General features: G+C 34.1%; 1 protein-coding gene across 1 annotated transcript; it reads right to left on the bottom strand.

Moving 5' to 3' along the window:
• Nucleotides 1-9,773: 9,773 nt before the first annotated feature.
• LOC110457784 (boophilin-G2-like) lies at nucleotides 9,774-17,488 on the bottom strand. Its single transcript, XM_021509183.1, has 3 exons — nucleotides 17,388-17,488; nucleotides 13,352-13,471; nucleotides 9,774-10,960 (listed from the first exon to the last, which is right to left on the bottom strand). Exons 2-3 carry the CDS (start codon nucleotides 13,446-13,448, stop codon nucleotides 10,605-10,607), a joined length of 453 nt encoding a protein of 150 aa, XP_021364858.1. The 5' UTR covers nucleotides 13,449-13,471; nucleotides 17,388-17,488; the 3' UTR covers nucleotides 9,774-10,604.
• Nucleotides 17,489-20,785: the final 3,297 nt, after the last annotated feature.

Below are 20,785 nucleotides of genomic sequence, written 5' to 3'. Positions count from 1 at the left end.
TGAAAATAAATTAATCACATTTCATTGTTCCCTGGTGATAATCACGGACCGTGTTCCTCTAAACATCTGGTGCGTCAAGCAAATATCAAAATATAGTTATGGCTTCAGAATTAGCATGTATGCTAATTTTTATGCATAAAAACGTGAACGACGCTTCCCCAGGGATATTTTGACTGTCTTGTTCAAGACACATGTAATATTGTGTACAAACATATCGCTCTGCCATAATCTGACGTCGCCGAGTGTAGCTCGGCTAATTATGGCAGAATTATTCAATAGATGCCACGAATGCAGAATATTCTTTGTATTTAATTACTACTCAAATTTCGATCAAAAAATTGAAATCGTAAAGATTCATTAAAACCTCTATCGGCGCAATGTTTTAATGTTTTTTTCCTTATCTTGAATAATGAACGTTCGTTGTGATTAGAGACGGATCGAATAACACGGATATGGAATCTGTCTGAGAAAGAACAGAAGATACGTGCCATTAGCAGGAACTCGAGGACAGTGTCATTATATCGAGCTTAAATTGTAACATTCCTGACAAACGAAGCCTTTTATAGATACCTTTTGTATCATTTATATCCAATAAATGGTAATATGATAAGAATGCCTGTTTCTCTTACAGTGACTTCTTTCATAATGATATTCAGCTTATTTTCTTTTCGCGTGATAAATAGCGTGGCACGTTCATTCAAGACGAGATAAAATGAGTTTTGATACATGACAAAGAAAGAGACCTTCACACATGGACACATTTGAAACTGTTTAATTGATTGATCTGTCTAGATATGTTCGTTCGTAAATTGAAATCAAAGACATTCGCAAAAGATTATATCAAACAGAATTACACTTCATAGGACACCGAGATTATTACTAAGTTTTTCGAATATGTATTTCACGGTATTATATTTTAAAACACTTGAACATCTCATAGACAGAGAGGCAGACAGGATCGTACAAATGAGTTATTTCATAGGAGATTTATGAAAAGAGTCTGAAAACTTATTCATTCAAGCGAACATTTAGCCAAAAAAGCTATTCAAAGTGTAAAAGAGTAAAAATCAAAGTGTAAAAGTTTAATAATCCGCCATTTTGGCCCGCTTTCTTTTGTCCCCATTTTAAAATGTCATACATGTTATATAATCTGAAAGTTTTTAACGTCAATTAATTTTTATTTGATGACGTCATTATATGTCGGAATACGCAACAATATATATAACTGAATAACAAGATAATAGATAGATAAATAAGTATTGCTCCTTGTTTCGATGTGCCTATATATATATATCATTGTTAAAATGTATTAACATACATAATATAAGCACAATAATATATACATTATCAAATATGCGGTATTTATTATGATATACAAAATTTCGTGTATCATCACAATAAAAAGGATTGATTTCATAAAATTGAGGTTTTCGTTTAATTCCGGTTAAAACGATAACATCTTTGATTACTATACCCTGTGGGTAAAAAGCATCATTCGCAAACATAGACATTTCAAAACGTATTTGGCGTAAGGACGATATCAAGTTTTCATAAAAGCAAAATCTGATCAATTCTCTTCTTATCCATGTTCAATCTCTACTCTTCGTTCGTCCACTTTAAAAACCCCTGACAAAATATGTTGGTAATGTTTTTTTTAAAACAGAATCAAGATTACAAGTTGCTTTTTAAATCTAAAATCGATAATCGTCAATAGAGTCTACATACTCATAAACAAGAACCAAGTGGCCGAACGTACCTCCCGGGATTCGAAGTAACCGATCGAGACGCTATGTCTACGGGCGCAGTGTAAAGCAGACTGCCTCAAGTCGGTAAGGGCACGCGGAAAAAAATCTTATTTGTCTGGATTTTGTTATATTTTACTGAAAAGATTTCTAATGCGATGCATCATCCCTAGCCTAACCTGGTTATTCGTGGATTACGAGGCGAAGTGGCTCCAAACTCACAGGTTTCGTATGTCATGGCGGCTATCAATGCCATCAAACATCTATCTTTATTGTAATTATTATAGTAATTCCATTCAATTGTAGGCGTTTAATTTTCAGCCTGAAAATGTCAGACACCCCCCCCCCCCCAAAAAAAAACGAGCATTCTTCCATTACTGTTCAATTGTATGATCACCTAGAAAGGCGATAGCTTGATTTTCACTTTATTTATTTATTTATTTATTTATGTTAAAGAATTGGATTCACACGTGATTGACGAAATCGACAATATCATTTACCCTATGTATCTGCCATTGAATTTAGAAAAGCGTTTAACATCATCTCTGTCAATAAGCATCTGCGGCAGTTTCCCGAAATAGAACATTATTCGATTTTACTTCTTCCTGTGATGTTTTGCCTGAAAGCTTGGTCGGCGTAAATATCAAAATCAGCAATGCTTTTACATTTGGTCTTTTTCATTAAGAAATCAATTTCGATGTGATTTTCAAATGGAAATTGTGTTTGATCTTCGGACTAAAAACAACGTATATTTATAAACTTTTGTCGGTTGATATTTGTAAAAATGTACAAACGATTCTAACGGTTGATTTTACGACTTCGTACATTTAGTAATTTGTCAAGTGCCTTTCTGACTAAAAGCTTGTGTGTTGTTGTAATGTATCGATCATACAGCCATACGGATCCATGTTGTAAAACTGCAGCAATCTCATGGTAAGGGAGACAATCCTAGTAACATGTTCGAGATGGCTCATATCACACTTTATTTTTTTATTTTTTGTAAAGTATGAAAACAGCAAGTTCTCGTGTATTAAAATGTCAGCTGTTTTAGACGAATTTCTTTTTAAACTATTACTCCTGATTTAACAATATTGGGATCCTAAGCGTAGTTTGAAAAATAAACATGTATTTTGAAAAGCAAATTTTGCATTAAAAGGTTGGGTCAACATTTGGCTCCCACTTTGATTTCTTTTATTCTTTTGTCATATGTAGATACATAAAAAGGATCAATAACTGCATAAATGATTATAAATAATGTACATAATTGCTACTGATAACCGAACGTAGTAGACCTCCTTGTATAACACAAGGTTGAGTGGCGGTGATATCCTAACAAAATGACAGATAAATATTTTGAAAATGAATTATGATAGTGTACAGTGTAAAAAATTCCTGTTGTTTTTATACTAAATGTATCATATTGGTATATATGAAGTAAGCGTAGTGATACTTTTAATTAGAAAAAACATGAACATTTTCACAAAATATAAAATATAATCAACATTGTCAACTTGCCTATATATAGTTACAGTACAGTGGTAGTCTATATTTCAAACTTATTTAAAAACTTTCCATAAACATGTATGTAATCTGTCTACAGAATCACTTTTCTGTAATATAGAAACCGGTAAAGTACTTTATTAGCATGTCAAACATGATCAATGCCCAATTTCACATAATCTTGAAGATTTGATTATCAATATTTAATATGGTAAATACCGATACATTTTCTGTTTTTGTATTATACTAAAACACTTTATTCTATAACGCATGTTTTAAAGTTATGTGCAGCAGTTATAACTCATGAATATGTATTCTGCCAAAGTAATCTTTCCCCTGTAGAACTACTTAAGGTTGAGATTGTGTAAGTGACAAAGATATGTAATAATATAAAAACAATAAAATAATCTTAATAGTAAAACTATTATACACTTTATCATACTCCCTGCAACAAAATTAGGGGGTCAATTGGAATCAGCTTGTCTGTCCGTCTGTATATCCATAGAAAAGATTGTCCGGACAACTCCTTCTAAAGGAATGGACCAATTTCAGCGAAAGGTTCCAGATATGATAACTACCCCCTCAAGTTATGCATCCAGGTAATACGTTTTGTATTCTGATCCTTTGTCTACACAGTTATGGCCCTTTGTAGATTTTTTTTGTCCAGACATGTCCTTCAAATCTAAGGGGTCAATTTCAACAAAAGTGTTCAGATACAATAACTTTCACCTGCTGGTGTGCATCAAGGTATTATTCTTTTCAATATGATCCCTCTTTATGGAGTAATGGTCCTTTGTTGAAAAATACTTTTCCAGACAACTACTACAAAACTATTGAGCCAATTTCAACGAAAGTTTACAGATATGGTAACTGCCCCCTGACATTGTACATCCAAATAGTATGTTTTCATTCCGAACCTTTGAAGAGGAGTTATGGCCCTTTGTAGAAAAAGAACCTTTGTCTGCCTTACAAACTACTGGGCCGATTTCAATAAATGTTTGATGATATGGTAATTACCCCCTGCTGTCGTGCATCAGGATACGTGCATCAGCGTAGTACTTTTCTCATTTCGATCCTTTTTTAAGGAGTTATGGCCCTTTGTTAAAAATCTTTGTCTTGACAACTCTTCCTTAACTACTAGGACGACTTCAGCAAACCTGGTCCATCTGGGCTAACAAGATTTGGTATGAAAGTAAGTTTTGGCATGGGGAGGGAGTACAGGAAGTATGCCAGTGACATATATACTTAAATAATTACGGGGAGCGCTAGGGGGGGGGGGGGGGGGGGGCACTTTGGATTGATTTGCAATGCTTTGCCTTAGTTGGCCTTTAGCTTACAGTTCTGGTTTATTTAGGAGCGGGGGTATTAATTAGTCTTTGGCTTACAGCTCTAATTTTTTTTTTATTTGGCCTATTGCCCATTCATTAAACAAATAATGGAGAAATATTATATTATTTCATATTGTTAACTCTAAATAATTAAAGCAAGGTAATGAAATTTCCCAAACTTTTCTGCTTGCATCTTCAACAAAATTAATTGTTAATTGTGTCATTCAAATGCTCTAGGGGGAATTTTATTACCGCACCTTTAACACCCACACAGGTGTAAGTCAATGAGGTCCCATTTATCCTAAAATGAATTCTGAAACTAACGGTTACTGATTTAAGCTTCCATACCTTTTTGTATTTATCTTGTTTTGAAACTTCAAGCGGGGGCCGACGCTAATGTTAAATTTCCATAGGCGTTGACCCTATACCTTTCCGATTTACAACGGAATGTAGCAACCTACATTTTTAAATTTTCAGAGAAAAAAAAGATGTGCATATTGTTTTTATGTTTCCTTTTTTGAATTGATGCATAACATACATTAATAAAGAATAATAAATTAACTAAACGTCGAACGCTACCATATATGTAAGAAGCATGTCCCTTCGAAGCACTGTCGGAGGTGATCCGAATCGACCCCTGAGACAACGGTTTTAGGGAAAAGGTATTACTACAGTCACAGTCACCATGGTGTCTATATTCTTACCGAAAGTTACATTTTTTGCCATCAATTGGCGATATTAGCGACAGTTAAGCACATTGAACCTTCAATCGAACAATCCCATCTTGATGAATACTAAATAAGAGAAAAAGTATATCCAATTTTAAAATAAAGAAATTAAAATATAATTACGCTTTTGAGGTATGCATATATAAATTAATTACATCTTCATTAGTATTTAAAAGAACGATATACTAGTAAATCTTACCTAATAATTTGAAGAAAAAACACCAGCTATTTCCAGCAGGGTGGTTGGGTGGCGAGCTGGAAAGCACACTTGTACCTTCGGTGTGACACGAGTCAGACGTGAAAATGTACATTTATTTGTGTTCAGTCACCTTCCCGAACACGAGTATTTTTTCAGGTACTTCAGAATTACAATATAATTTCAAAATGTATACCTCAAAGCTTCCGGGTTTAGCCAACAGGAGTGATAAATGTTAGTTGCATAACTTTGTTTCATATTTGTTGTAAAATAAATAAATTAACAAGCAGGTGTTACATGTAGGTTTACGAGGGCGGCTTAGTGAATAACCAACATTTACAATAAACACAGGTGTGTGTATACAGTAAACATTAATACGACGTGCTATGATACATTGTTAGACGTTATGCATGGGTAGCTGTCACAAACGATGTGTCAGAAATGTATTATCTCCATGGTAGACTTCCGTACAAAACAATGGAATGTTTATATGCAATTAGCAAAGACATTAGTTTGTTTTATCAAAATCGTTATATGTCTTTTAAGAGAGAACAAACGTCTAGGATATATATGTTATATTTCCCATTTTTTATATACTTACACGTTTATATTGTGGTTTAACACTCTATCGTCGGAAATGGACCTTCATTAAAAGAGAAATAACATTAGAGAAAGGATTTGAATTTGGTTTTGAATAAATGTGAGAAATATCATCTTACAGTAATTATGTTTTCTGTTCATAAATTGATTGGGTACGTAAGTCTGAAGATGTTTTAACTTTCTGACAAATAACGAATATAACCGATGATCAGCCCGCTGAGAGGGATAGCGACGTTGACTTAGAATATGTAGTTGAGGTTGACAGACAGAAGACCTCTTATCGCCGACGTCGACCTGGTAGGACTGAAGACGTCTTATCCCAGGTACTGGTACAGGTAGTAGATGACGTCGACCCGCTGAGACAAATGCATGACGTCTTATATCAAGTTTATGTAGTTGGTATCTACCTGCTAGGACAGACGACGTCATAAACCAAGTACTTGATATCGACCTTTTAGGACACTTAACGCCATTTATCAGCTATATGCTACTTTATACCACCTACCGGTAGCATGACAGATTCATTATCATTGGTTGTCAATATGAAAAGAAGTTGAGAACGACTTGAGAACAAAACAAATTGAGAAGAACTTGAGAACGTATGTTCCCTTTCCCCAGCACTTGGGAACGTATTTTCTCAAAAAAGAACGTCTGCTCGCGCCAGATGAAGTCCGAAACCGGAAATAATGTCCACACAAAAGGGAACCGCGTAAGAAAATAGTCCGTCACAAATTTTGTGAAAATATCAACACCATTTCAGGTGTAAATGCGCATATGGAAAAGTCAATGACGATAAGATTGTTTTATAAATATTTTTTTCAACGTAGTTTTAAGGTTCATTGTATTCCTCTGCGCAAAACTTCTGTTTGTTAACGTTTGTCACAGGCGATCGTTTACCATTGAGCTTAGAAGTCATTTGAAAACATGGTGTTTAGTTGAGGTTTTTTTAAATGGAGAAATATATAAGGTAGTAGTAGTATATAGATGATAAATAGAACAACGAGGTGGCCTCTCGATTTAATCCACGCGCTCGCGATGACAAAATTGTTCTCACGACAAACCCTGAAAATAAAGTGTGATATCAACTTGCAAAGATAGATGACGTCATAAACAAGTACCTGATATCGATCTGCTAGAACGGATGACGGCATAAAATAAGTGGTTGATATCGACCTGCGAAAACAGATGACGTCATTTAAACAGTATCTGATGTTGACCTGCTAGCACAGATGGCGTCATATAATAAGATTATATTGTTAATATCGACCATGGTCAGAATCCGGGTACTCCGGTTTCCTCCCACATAATACCCTCGCGCGCTAGGCCTAACATCCGGACCAACAAGAGTGATAAATATAAGTTTAATGGTCAGATTAAGTCATATAACAAGTACATGTATTTCTTATTGACATTCCAGGATACACCTATGGCGTCGTATTGCTAGTGCTTGATGTCGACCTGCCAGGACATATGACGTCATATAACAAGTATCTTATCCTTGTAACTGGTAGCTGATGTAGACCAGTTGGGGGCAGATGGTGACTTATTACAAGTACCTGGCATCAGCCAGCAGGGGCAGATGACATTTTATAACAAATACATGTAGTTAAAGTTAACCTATGAGAATGCGTGTCGTGTACAAATACCACAAATGATAGATGTTCCACATATTCGTTCTAAACTGTGGGTTGACTAATGTTAAGTATTATAAAACAGACAAGCGTGAAGGTGAATTTCCTGAGTAAACAGGAAATACTAACATATACGTGGTCACCACGGAGTGGACACGACACAGGTTAAGGTGAAGGTTGTGACCTGGAGCCAACAGGAGAGATTGACTTGGGTGAATGAACAGATTACAGAGAGTTCCATCGTTGTTACGAGACGGAATAAATACAAGGAAAGTAAACAAACATTACTTGACGTTTTTATCACATTTATTATGATTCATTATTTTTGTTTAAATTTGTTCAGGCGATGATCGGTGTTCAGGACATCATTGCACTAAGGCATAATTGTTTGAACTGGTCGGATGGCGCAGTGGATAGCGCACTTACCTTTCACCAAGGCGGCATGGGTTCGACTCCCTGATCGGACGTGAACAGGTATGGGGTCACCTGCCCGACCACATGGGTTTTCTCCGGGTACTCCGGTTTCCTCCCACATAATACCCTCGCGCGCTAGGACTAACATCCGGACCAACAAGATTGATAAATATAAGTTTAAATAACTTGTTTAATAATTATTGTAAAATGAATACAAGTTTATGTTTATATGCATGAAGTATATATCACGAATATATGTCAAAACGAAGAATTTGATTCAAATCAGATAACGTATCGAATATCATTTGAACCAAGATGATTTTTAAAAAGCGCTATAAACATACATCTGTATATCTGATTACTTAGAATAATATCAAAGATGTGGTTATTTACGATATAAATATCAATCTGTTATCAATGTTTCTTTTTATTGTCTATTTCGTGACATCCACCGTAGTGTGAAACAGTGCTACATCTCACAGTCTGTACCAGACATAATAGGTTAATTTTATAATTAACACTTAATTAGTCAGTTTTCCATATGTCCCCCCTTTTCCCGTTATACAGGTATGACTGATGCTATGTCTATTTCATCTGTCAGCATGCTCTATTAGTCACTTCAAATAATTGTTTAGTCCTACACATGTTTCCTTTAATCCTGTGTATTTTTACATTAAAGATACTAAAATAAAGAATTCGATATAAAAACCAGCGTACAAATGGATTTTCAAACATCAAAACGTTATATTTGAATGGAACAGAGATATTTCAACATTCATTCCGGTAACTCAAATAGGATATATTCTTATTAGATATGAAGCCTGCTCCGTTCAATACTACTACCTTCTAGATAGAGTTTATCAGTGATCTTGATATAGATATTTCTTAATATCTAACATTTGTGACATTGAAGTGTTTGTATTGTCAGTGTTTATATAGGACCTTAAAGCCGAAACGTGAAGAATAATGTAGATGTATAAACAATATTAAGATGAATATGTTAATTCATTAACGCGTTAACCGTTTCTATTTTTTTTTCGCGTCTCCTCTGTTTCTGTTGCTGTCTTTCCTTTTGTGTTGACATCTCCTCCCTTTCTGTTGTTGAATTTTCTTTTGTTTTGCGTCCTATCTGTTCCGTGGTTTTTCTGTCGTATCGGTATTGAGTTCATTGCGAGTGATCAATGTATACCTTTGTTCTTTCGACCGTAGTTGAACTGATTTAACTTTAGTACAACTGATTTGACGTTTGGTACAACTGATTTGACGTTTGGTACAACTGATTTGACCTTCAGTACAACTGATTTGACCTTCAGTACAACTGATTTGACCTTTAGTACAACTAATGAGTCCTGCATTGACGAAATGTTCATGTATTGCAGTAAATATTAGCCTTGTTTCGCTTTCTGCATCAACAAAACGATTATAACAGAGGCTTCCTTTTTTCGTATTTCTGGTGACTATTTTGCTAAACTCTTTCTTACTTTTATCAAAATATCATCACAAGTTTAACCTAACTCTTTCTCCTATACATTTTTATAAGTGTGAGATAGTTCCTTTTCTAGCAATCACATCACCATTGCACATACCTATCACATCTCTAAAAGAAGTCAAGAAATAAAAACAAGTTTTTGTTCTTTTGTTTTAATTCAATTTTTTTTTTAAATGCACCATTTAAGCAATAGAGATGAACAGACAAACCAATTTTGGCGAGATTTTAAATCGACTAAAAATGGACGTTGTGACGCAAATACATATGAGGTAAAGTAACAGTTCGTGACCATAGTTTCGTAGAATATGACGAAAGGGTATTCCGAATGAGTTTGACACTAGCACATTGACACAAAGTAAACGTGTGTAAATCATATGATAGATATCTCCGCGACATTGCTTATATATATATATTTAAAAAGGTTTGACCTCGGCTACATATGTACGGTATCTTTATCAACTATACATTGTACTACCAGTACTGTAGTCGTAGGAAATTCAGAATTGATCGTCAGAAAAAAATGGATAACACAATATTTTTTATCATATGTGTTAGAAAGGAACAAGCATTAGTATACATACACATACAAGAGGAGAATCGGATAACTAAATATTAAAGAAAGGAAATATCTTAGTGGCAACAAACAAGGATACAGTATGGCATTGCGTCAACATGGAAGGATACTATACATGTATATACATATATACATTTTGTACCACAGCGACAACACGCAAGGAAAACTATTCAAAATCAATAACAAACAATAAACTATATCACAGCTTCAACACATAAGCAAAATTGGATCTATCATTTTATACGAGAAGATAATAACAGAACTAGATCATGATGTGTAGAAACACAAACGAAAGAAATCAGGAAGCTCCTCTTTAAAACCACACTTACGTACACAGATACAGAACACACCGGATAAATATTAGTGTTACTTAAGCGAAAGTGTCTCGATGACATGTTGGTCTCAGAATTCAAAGTCGGAGTCAAAGGAGAAGAATCCTGGTCTACACGACCATTGGCACTCGAAGAAGGTTTTGAAGTTGTTGAAGTTCCCCCCACATCCTCCAAAGACAAAAGGTGTACACATCCTGTACCTGCTGTTGTAGTAGAACCTGGTGCTATAACCATCACACGGCCCTGGGTCGGCGTCCGCCCTACAGCCACACCTCTGCATACACTGGGACGCTGTGGAGAAGAACGTCGGCCGACGTCCCGAGCACCGTGTGTTCCGCGTGTACTCACACAGTTCCGTCGTCACGTTGAAGTAGTACCGCGGTCGACCTATCTTACACGACGCCGGCTCTGGCTCACGATAACACCCTTTATACAGAAATAACACTGTTATATAGACTGTTAACATTATAGCATGTATACATAGAGGGCACTTGTTGACATACCGGTAATATTTGCTATTTACATTTGTTAAAATACATAACTTTATTGCAGTGGTCATCACACGAGCTTTAAAGGGACATCACGTGAAAAGGCGTTTTTTTTTTAATGAATGTATGTATTGTATGCACTTCCACTTATGTTACCTCGCTATCCCCATATTCATAGTCCGTTCCAAATGTCCAGTTTGACCACTTGAATTGTTCGGGAAAGCCCTGCTAAAAATAGCGCCGATAACGTCACCTGACTAGGCAGTAAACACAAGTGGTGCGAGCGAGATGAAACGGTTTCCAAAGGGGCCCCCAGAGAGGGGCCGTCAGGCAACTGCAACTTCTTACCGCACTATGAAACCAAGTTATATGATTTCTAAGTCCGTATTCAAACATATTGAACATTGATTATTAATCATTAGAAGTTAATTGCATACTTGCTAATATTCAGAATTTAAATTTATTTAGCTTTAAACATAAATCTGTTGCCAATAAAATTAAACAAGGGATGGGGCATAAGTTTTTACAATTTATCACAGCCTTCTCCCGTCATACAAATTTACAGTTAAATGTCAACAATGATAATAGGCATAAACATAAAGTAGATATATTTAAATATATGTTGAATTTAGTACCGGAATGTGGCCGGTACAGATGGTACGGGGCTAAACACCTTCCCTACTGTACACCAGGGATGTGTACACATCCCTGCCTACACCAAGGGACAAACCTGTCTGATTTTTTTTATATATTGCCGGGGCAGAGGAGGCCGGGTATTCATATTAGTACTAATTTAAATCTTGCATGTAAAAACAAAAATAATCGTTTAATTCAGCAATATAATTAAATCATACCATTTTATTGAACTCGGTAATATGATAAATTATGTAAATCCACGGACTGATAACACGTATCTCGGTGACCCAGAAAATACGCCGTGGGCCATCACAACAGTTATCCCTTGGAGGGCCTCATGGAAAAATCAAACTAACCCGTCACTTATGCCTTCCTTTCGCATAAACCACTGTATAATTATAGAAACACAAAGTAAACTCTCTCCAATACATGTCCATTAACATATTAAACTAAGTTCATCTGTGTTCAAACTCAGACAAAGATACTAGCGAGCTTAATAGTTTTAGATATTTATTCATAACATAAACAGCGCTAGCATTTCTGTCGATTCCATTTCAGCTTAACCGGAAGAATACATGCACCGTACTAACTGCTACGGCAGTTATTTTCTCCTTTGAATACTGCCCACCTGCAATAATGATTCCGTAACGTATTCCTTGCGCTATCTTTAGACCATTTGGCAACTTTTCGTTTCGTAGCTGACACGGTACAACACTTTTCTTTCGCTTACTTCACACGGCCAGTCATTTTGTTTACAAAGAAATGGTGTGCTATGCGCATGCGCTAGTAGAGGGAAATCCCTGAACAAAACGTTGGTCAGACAGGTAGAAATACCGATGATTTTCTTAGATTTAATCATTTTTATGAATCTATTTCAGCCAAATCCGATCGTTATTTTCCATAAGGAGTCTCACTTGATATGTTTATGTAGTATTTGAAAAAAAGACAAAAAATAAAGTTACTTCACCGTGATGCCCCTTTAAACGTTTGTCGTTTTGTTTCGGTTCTTATTTTCAAACTGCTGCATCGTGAGTATCAAAATAAAATTTATGATTATTAATCAATTCTAACCTTGTAAATATTTTTTTATGGGAAAACACGAAGAACAATATTTCTCATGAAATATTTTATTTTTTATTTTTTTTCGCAAATTCTGGGGTAAATTCTAAGCAATTTGATAAAATTGGGGAAAAAACGAAAACGAAAATTAAATGGGTGACCGACACAAACACTCCAAATATGACGGAATGTATACATGTACCTTATGATTTCCACAGGGAAATGAGGTTCGTATTTGAAATTCACATTAACATTCACATTTGCATTTGTGAAAAACAACTTCAGGCTTGTTACTAATTTCAGCACCAGTAATGATACGTTGTATCGATTCAGATCTTACAACAAGGAAAGAAATTGATTTACCAATATGTATTTTCAGTCTGCTAACTCGTTGTAAATCACATTGTACAGTTTACGGCTTTATCTTAAGTTGCAGTTTAGTTAATGCCCGGGATGTACTTTTGTAATAATTTAATACTCGAAAGTTTACTTGAACCTAAAACACTTTTATCCAGGAAAAATACAAATATTAGTCAAGAAATTTGTGTTAATTCCTGTCTCTACTCTGTACTCTTTACATAGTTGTAAGTGCAATTGTTTTGATAATTTCAATAATAATAGGAAAGGTACTTACTGTTCGGTAAACTCGATACTCTCTGTGACAGCGCCATCGGCAGCACCATACACAAGGATATCCATACTAACGCCCACAGCCACGCCATGTTAAACATCTACTGAGGAAAGTAATATTCACCTGTTTGAAGAGAGGTTTTATTTGTTAATATTTGTTTTATTCTCACATCTAGTCAAAATCAAACATAATTCGCAGGGGAGAATATGACCTAAACTATACAAACAGGTACCTTTGTTTAATGTATTACTCAATACACACTGCACAACAAAGGAAGATTATAGTCTATATTATTATTAACGTTTTTGTTATTCGTTGCCATCTGCTCAGTTTGGGTGAGACCCCCACGTACATGTATAACACCATGAAAAGTCATTTTGCATTCTACAAGAATACAGTAAAATTTGTGTTTCCGTTTAAAGATCTCCGTTTTGTATCTTTGTTTTAGTATAAAAATATGACAGTTAATACAACTTCATTAAATGATTCTATTGCGAAAATAATACAATAACGCAATTTTATCATTCTGATTCCGGTCGATTCATGAATTAATCAAAAAACAAAAAACAACAATATTGAACTATCTCCCAACATCACGGTGTATTGTACATCACGGTGTATCGCGGTGTATTGTACACCACGGTGTATTGTACATCACGACAGCTGTACTGTAACACGTCACTGTTGGTCTGACAATTGTGTGACATTGGTTGACATTGCTTGGCATTGTTTGATAAGACAGGTACATGAAAGGTCAAGTTATCTTGACCTTGTAATAACGATAAATCGCAACGTTAATCATGCCTACCAGATTTGTAGCAAGACATTCAACAGGAAAAATTAGATGTTAATCAGATTTTCCCACTTAACGATTTATGCAGGAAATGTTTCCCGAACCTGTTCATATATACACTGTTTTAAACTGAACCCCGTTATGCTCATTAACAGAGACAGAAATAAAAAACAAAACCTCTTCATAAGGTATATTAATAGTACCATGAGCTATATATAGATGTAGTGAAAGTAAATATGTTCTAAGAATAATAGGAGGATGTTTTATGATTAGACCATTTTATTTTTAACGTGGACATATTTAGTTTTGTGTTCCAAAGAATTTAAACGATATAAGCGAAACAAATGCCCTTCTTTAGCTAAAGGAAGATAATATCTCTTATGCTAGAGTGTTCCGTTACATTATAATAGATGATCGCCTTCCAACCTATTCTTTTGTAGCACTGCCAAATATGTCAGAAAACACAACATTTCTCATATTAATGGGGTCATATTTCACGACCTTAACAAGTCTGGTTAACATGATGAATACCCTCGCCCTCTAGTCGGAACAAAAATAAAACGAGGTGACATCAACATGATTAAAATGATACCTTTCATGAATAAATTCTGAGATGGCACAGGAAAAAAAATCTGAAAAGTACATCTGCTTGATGACACAATTATACATCCGTAAGTTGTTTAGTGTATCAGGGATATCTTTATAATAGGATGGTATTGAGATGATACTTAAGTCGTTAGTCCACATATTTATCGGGGATAAGTCGGCATAACGTACCAATGGTGGCCAGTCTGATATGAAGGCTGATGGTACATGTACTTGCCTATCAGAAACAGACTGATTTTTTGTAAGGAACATCTATAGTTTATCTATATGATGATTGACATGTTTGTTACAAATAAAATGACGTAGATACAGGGGAAATAGTATCATACAAATACAATGTAATCAATTCCATATATCAAAAACAACTGTTTGCACTCCTAAAGATTAGACTCACATACCGATATAGAATACGCTACGCCGCTAAGATAATCTTTCTACACGAACTATGACATTTGCGAATTAATGCATCTCGCCAAACCAGTAAATATTTGAAAGAAATTTTTCGTTTAGTTAAAAATATTTTTTTAGCCTGAATCATTTATATTAATTAAACTGTTTTCTGAAGGAAAGACATTGGCGAACCCGGATCTAATGGTCAAATTGAAAGAAGAAAACTAATGTTTGGTAGGTTAAAGTTCATTTGCCCCGAGTGATGTCAAGATTTACCATAAGTAACAAACAAAATCAGCTATGCTGGTAAATAAGAAAAATAATCAGCCACACATACCTTTTCACTTGATATGATTTAGATAAATACAATTATATTGTTTTACCAATATACGCCTTAATATTTGTATAATCTTGTTCCTCACAAAGTTTCGGATGGACATAGATATGATACAATGAACTCAGGCCATACATGTGTCACTCAAATATTGTGCAAAACTGCTTTTTATAAACAATCGTTTTTACCATCTACTATAGATCAATGGAATAAACTACCGTCTGATGTTAGATCAAATCCGTCTGTTTCTGCTATAAAATCATACCTTGATAAACAGTTAAGTAGAAAAGTACCAATCCACTACACTTTTGGAACCCGTATGGGTCAAATATACCATGCTCGTCTACGAATGGAATGCAGTTCCTTAAACAGTCATTTATTTAGTAAAACTATTGTTCAATCTACGCTATGTGTATGCGGTCAAGTTGAAAACACTGCTCACTTTCTTTTAGAATGTACCAGATATGATGGCATAAGAAGACAGTATTTATATTCTTTGCCTTATAATATCACAGATATTCTACTGTTTGGGAACGAGACATTGCCATTACAAGAAAATAAGGTTATCTTCCTAGCTGTCCAAGATTATATATCAAAAACAAACAGGTTTTCCTATTGATTTAATATTGCATAAACATATATGTGCTTAAAGCCGAATTGTACGTATGTAAGGACAAGTAAAACCCATTAACAACCAAAACCCTTCACCATTAATTATCTCCTTTTCTTTCTCCTTGTTTAAACTGTTGTCACTGATTGTATTATTGTATGTATTTTTCATTGGAGACAATATGCTGTCCATCCTGAATATATTTTGCAGATTATGATAAGGTGATAAATTTACATAAGTGTCTAAGACACTTGTTTCCATTTCCTATTTTGTTACAAAATGTTATATACATATATATTGCATATATATGTATATAATTGAAATACTTGAATAAAAGAAAGTTTAAACTAAATACAATTATTTAAACATGTATTCATAGTGGATAGAACCAGATTGGTTCATTACAGTGGCATATATTTCTTTTTTTAAAATAGGCAGTGTGATGTGATTTGTTCAGTTCGTTTCAAACGTTTGCGATATTTCCCCGCTTAACATTATTTACAGTATATGTGTATTAAATTCCGTATTCTTCAATTTACACCAAGTAAGCAAATTGTGCTATTATCTAGATGATACATAGATGTAGAAGATGCTGTTAAAATGACCTTCAAATGCACAACTTCATACTTCATTAAAACCACTTTCCACAGTACATGTACACAAGCACATCATGTTCATGAAAATCTATATGTAAAATGTACTAATAATTATTTAAACATATTTCTATTTGCATCTAATATACAAAAGGGATTGGGCACAAGTTTTCCAACTTATGTAAAGCCCTTTCCCTATAACATATTGAAATATACAGATCAAAATCTAAGTGAATCTAGAATATATGCCGAGTGTGTTAAATTTTTTATTTCATTATCCTGTTGGCTTAATTCCAAATTACCAAACAGTATCAGCTGCAGGTCCAGAGGAATGAAATAGTCTAGTTCACGATATAATTTAATTCTTTATTCGTAATTATTTTTACAAGCAAAAAAGAAATGATAAGTATCTTCAACTGGATGACCACATTGACAGTATCAGAAATTTATTAAATTTACTAATCATATGTCGCGATATCCTCATATAGCACATTGTAAAGAGCTGCCAAATTGATACTATTGCTAACATTACATTTCCTGAATTATAGAACTTGACTTTATGTTCACTTTGGTTTTTAAAAAAATACCTTAATTTTTCTCCTTGATTAAAATTTCACCATACGGAAAGAATTGATAAAGTTTAGGCAAAAGGTCTTTACCTATGGTGAAAAATGTAAGTGAAACTAATCACTGGTCAAGTAACATATACTCACCGATAATGTCCTTGTCTGATCAGTCCTTGTAACCTTTAGAAGGATTAAGACAACACAGCCTGTATATACACACCGTGGTATGGCTATATATATGTGTGTGTGTGTTTTTTTGTGTGTTTGTACGTCAGTGTCGGAGCTGCTGACGAATTCACCTGGTGTTGATATGCGACAAAATCAGGACGTCACGGTATAAAACAGAGACCCTAAAAAGAGAATAGGACATCTTCAGATATTTGTTGATGTGGTATTGTTTATTTACAAAAGCAAAAATCCACATATTAAACCATAAATGCTTAAGAAACATATGAATGTGGTTTGGATGAGCAGTGTAGTTTAATGTAATGCATTTTTTTGCCAATGACGAAACCAGTTCATCGCGGAGGTGACTGGCATTGCTTTAAGTAAATGATATACACAAAATTAAAACTAATGTTTAACGTCAATTGTTTGTTTCAATGCAGGATCAATATCAAGAAGTTTTTATTTAGTTTATATGACTGGATTAATAAATTGGAAAATCAAATTAATAAAAAACAAGTAAGCAGTGATAGACGATAAATAATAAATATTAATTAGTATACCTTTCCCACTCAGTGAGATTACTTTTAGTAGACACATTATCTTATGATTAGAATATAATTTAAAAAGAAAAAGAAAAAAAATAGGAATAACAGAACAAACACTTGTGACGTCGATAGCAATAAATAAACAAGCTATCGCTTTCCGTGCGAGTGATTGATACGTTCCAGCAGTTTGATTGGTTGTTATAGTCAGGTCACTCTGAGCTTGACATCAGTAATATGACGGGAAATATGAGTTTATTGACATAATATCTAATAATAACACATCTGAATCATAAGGCAAGTGTTGTTTATTTATAAAAGAAAATATTTCACTTTTTGTGTAATGCATTTCCTGTATTAAAACATAAAATAAAGAAATTAGTTAAGACAGTTAATTAATATATATATATATTAGAATTTACAGTAAGAAGACGAATACCACCATGCGTAATTGATAGTATTTTATGACAATGAAGCAAGATATGGCCAAAATATTGAATATAAAATGTACAAAACACACAAATGTTTAAATTGCAACGTGGACTGTTACCAAACTCCGTAAAACTGTCCCTGTAGTCATAAATGATGCATTGAAAAATTGAAAAACAAATACAATACCATAATAAACCTAATTAAAAAAAGAAATCTCCTTGGCGTACACCAATAAATATGTCAATCAATCATAAGCCAGACCGGCTTAGTGTTGATAACCAATCCTAAATGAAACATGTTATGCACATTTACGCATGCCTGCGGAGACTTGATTGCTTCAATATATTTATGAATGTTTATCACAGATGCAAATAACTTATTAATTAAATCTGTATATCAAATAGTTCCATTTATATTGTTTGATTTATTGAAACAAAATATGGTTGTAAAAGCCCCATTGACAATCGTTAATGGTAACCTGGTTTAACTAGCTCATTACATTACACGTGAACTTTCATGATATTTCTCCAGCATACTCTTTCTGCGATCCATAACATATGTGTACAGAACGTTTACAGCATTAAACACTTTCAGACCGTATTTGTCTGAATTTCAGTTTATGGAAATATTTCAGGAATTAAAAATACCAGATAAAAAAATCCATAACACTTTAAGATGTTGTCAGGAATTATAACTTCCATATTTGTGCAAATCGCATGAAAATATTCTTTATTTGTTATCTATCTAATTAAGGAATTTATATCTAATATGCGAAAATGACATTTCAGTAAAACCATTAAAACTAAAAAAGTTGTTACAAAAAGGGGGATGTCACTTGACAGTATTCATTAACGCACTGGCACCAATTTTGAGCAATTAAATGTTTTCTTGTTCTGCACGTAAGTTTTTGAAATGATGAGAGAATTATTTCAAAGAAGAATTATGTAATATGCTGCTGTCTGTTACAATTATAGTGCAGTATATATTCAAATATTTAGCTTTTTAAGGCGATCGATATCAACCAACGCAAATAAGTAAATAAAGGTAATTGAAATATGTCCTTGTTTATTTTTCGAAATTACTAACCACGTACTTAATTTGCATATTTGGATCCTCCTCAAACTCATTCAGACAGTAGATCACCATGTAGTCTACATGTCAATGGCATGTGACCTGTTGGAAAGTTTATTTTTCTGAGCTTTCATTAAAAGAAGCATGGTACCTTATGATATATTATAGATACTGTAGTTGACGCTGACTAACTTTCTCTACGCCCCTGGAATATGTCGTGACAAAACAGAAGGCATACGATTACAATGTAGATATTTGATTGGATTCGGGAATAAAGAAAGAGAACTGACCAATTACTTGCATGATACATATATTTGTGGATTGCAGAACAGTGAGAACCGACTTTAAAGCTTGCCAATATTACCGTATTGCTGCTGCGCAATTATTTTGATGTTCATCAAAGAATCATACTATCATATTTGTCCCAAACGCTAGATGGCACATACCAAGACGTCAATTAGGTAATGATATATTACAGGACTGCAGAGAATGTAAAGTAATGTTACACCTGGAGTGTTAAGGTTAGTGAAAAAGACCAGCTGGGAACATATGCTTGAGCATTCATAAAGCATCTTACAATGTATCTAACGCGATCACACGGAGATTATACCTCTGTGTATTTGCGAATATTGATTTAGATGAGGTAGAGACATTTATTTTCTCAACTGCATTATATTCAGCATTAACCATTTTTATCGGATTTTCCATTATTGTTCAAAGTATGTCGCTATAAAACGTTAACGTGATGGCATCAACTTTCAGCAATTCACATGTTTGCTTGTTGTTCTACACATAAGTAATGAGAATGTTAAGATAACTATTTTGGATTATGCTGCTGGGTTTTTTTCTCTCAAATATTCAGCTTTTTTAGATGACCGATGTCAGCCAACAAATACGACACCAATTAATAACGGTAAACGAAATATATTCATTTTACAAGACAGCAAACTATGTACTCAATTTTAATATGTTGTTTGTGCATGACGATTGTAAAGTTTACTTTCTGCAAATCATTTCTTAATGTAATTGTTTAGTAAAGACAGATCATACACATAAAAAGTCATTAACATTCCAGTACAAGTATAAACCAAAAGCGAGGGTTGACACAAAGCATTTGCCTTATTATTGTATGTGTACCACGGTAATTTATTTTCAGTGGCACTATGTACTGAGGCGTCACGTAAGCTACAATGATATAAGTACGAGTTGTCTTTCTTGCTACACCGGATACAATATATTGTACTCAAAATAGGCATGTGTTATGTTTCTAGCAAATACATTATACTTGTTAGCTTTGCGCCCACTTGACTGTGTCTAGTTAATATTGATATT

Source organism: Mizuhopecten yessoensis, unplaced genomic scaffold (assembly GCF_002113885.1).
Source record: "Mizuhopecten yessoensis strain PY_sf001 unplaced genomic scaffold, ASM211388v2 scaffold9309, whole genome shotgun sequence".
Classification (NCBI taxonomy): domain Eukaryota; kingdom Metazoa; phylum Mollusca; class Bivalvia; order Pectinida; family Pectinidae; genus Mizuhopecten; species Mizuhopecten yessoensis.
The sequence above is the reverse complement of the archived record's forward strand: the minus strand, read 5'-3'. Positions and strand labels throughout refer to the sequence as shown.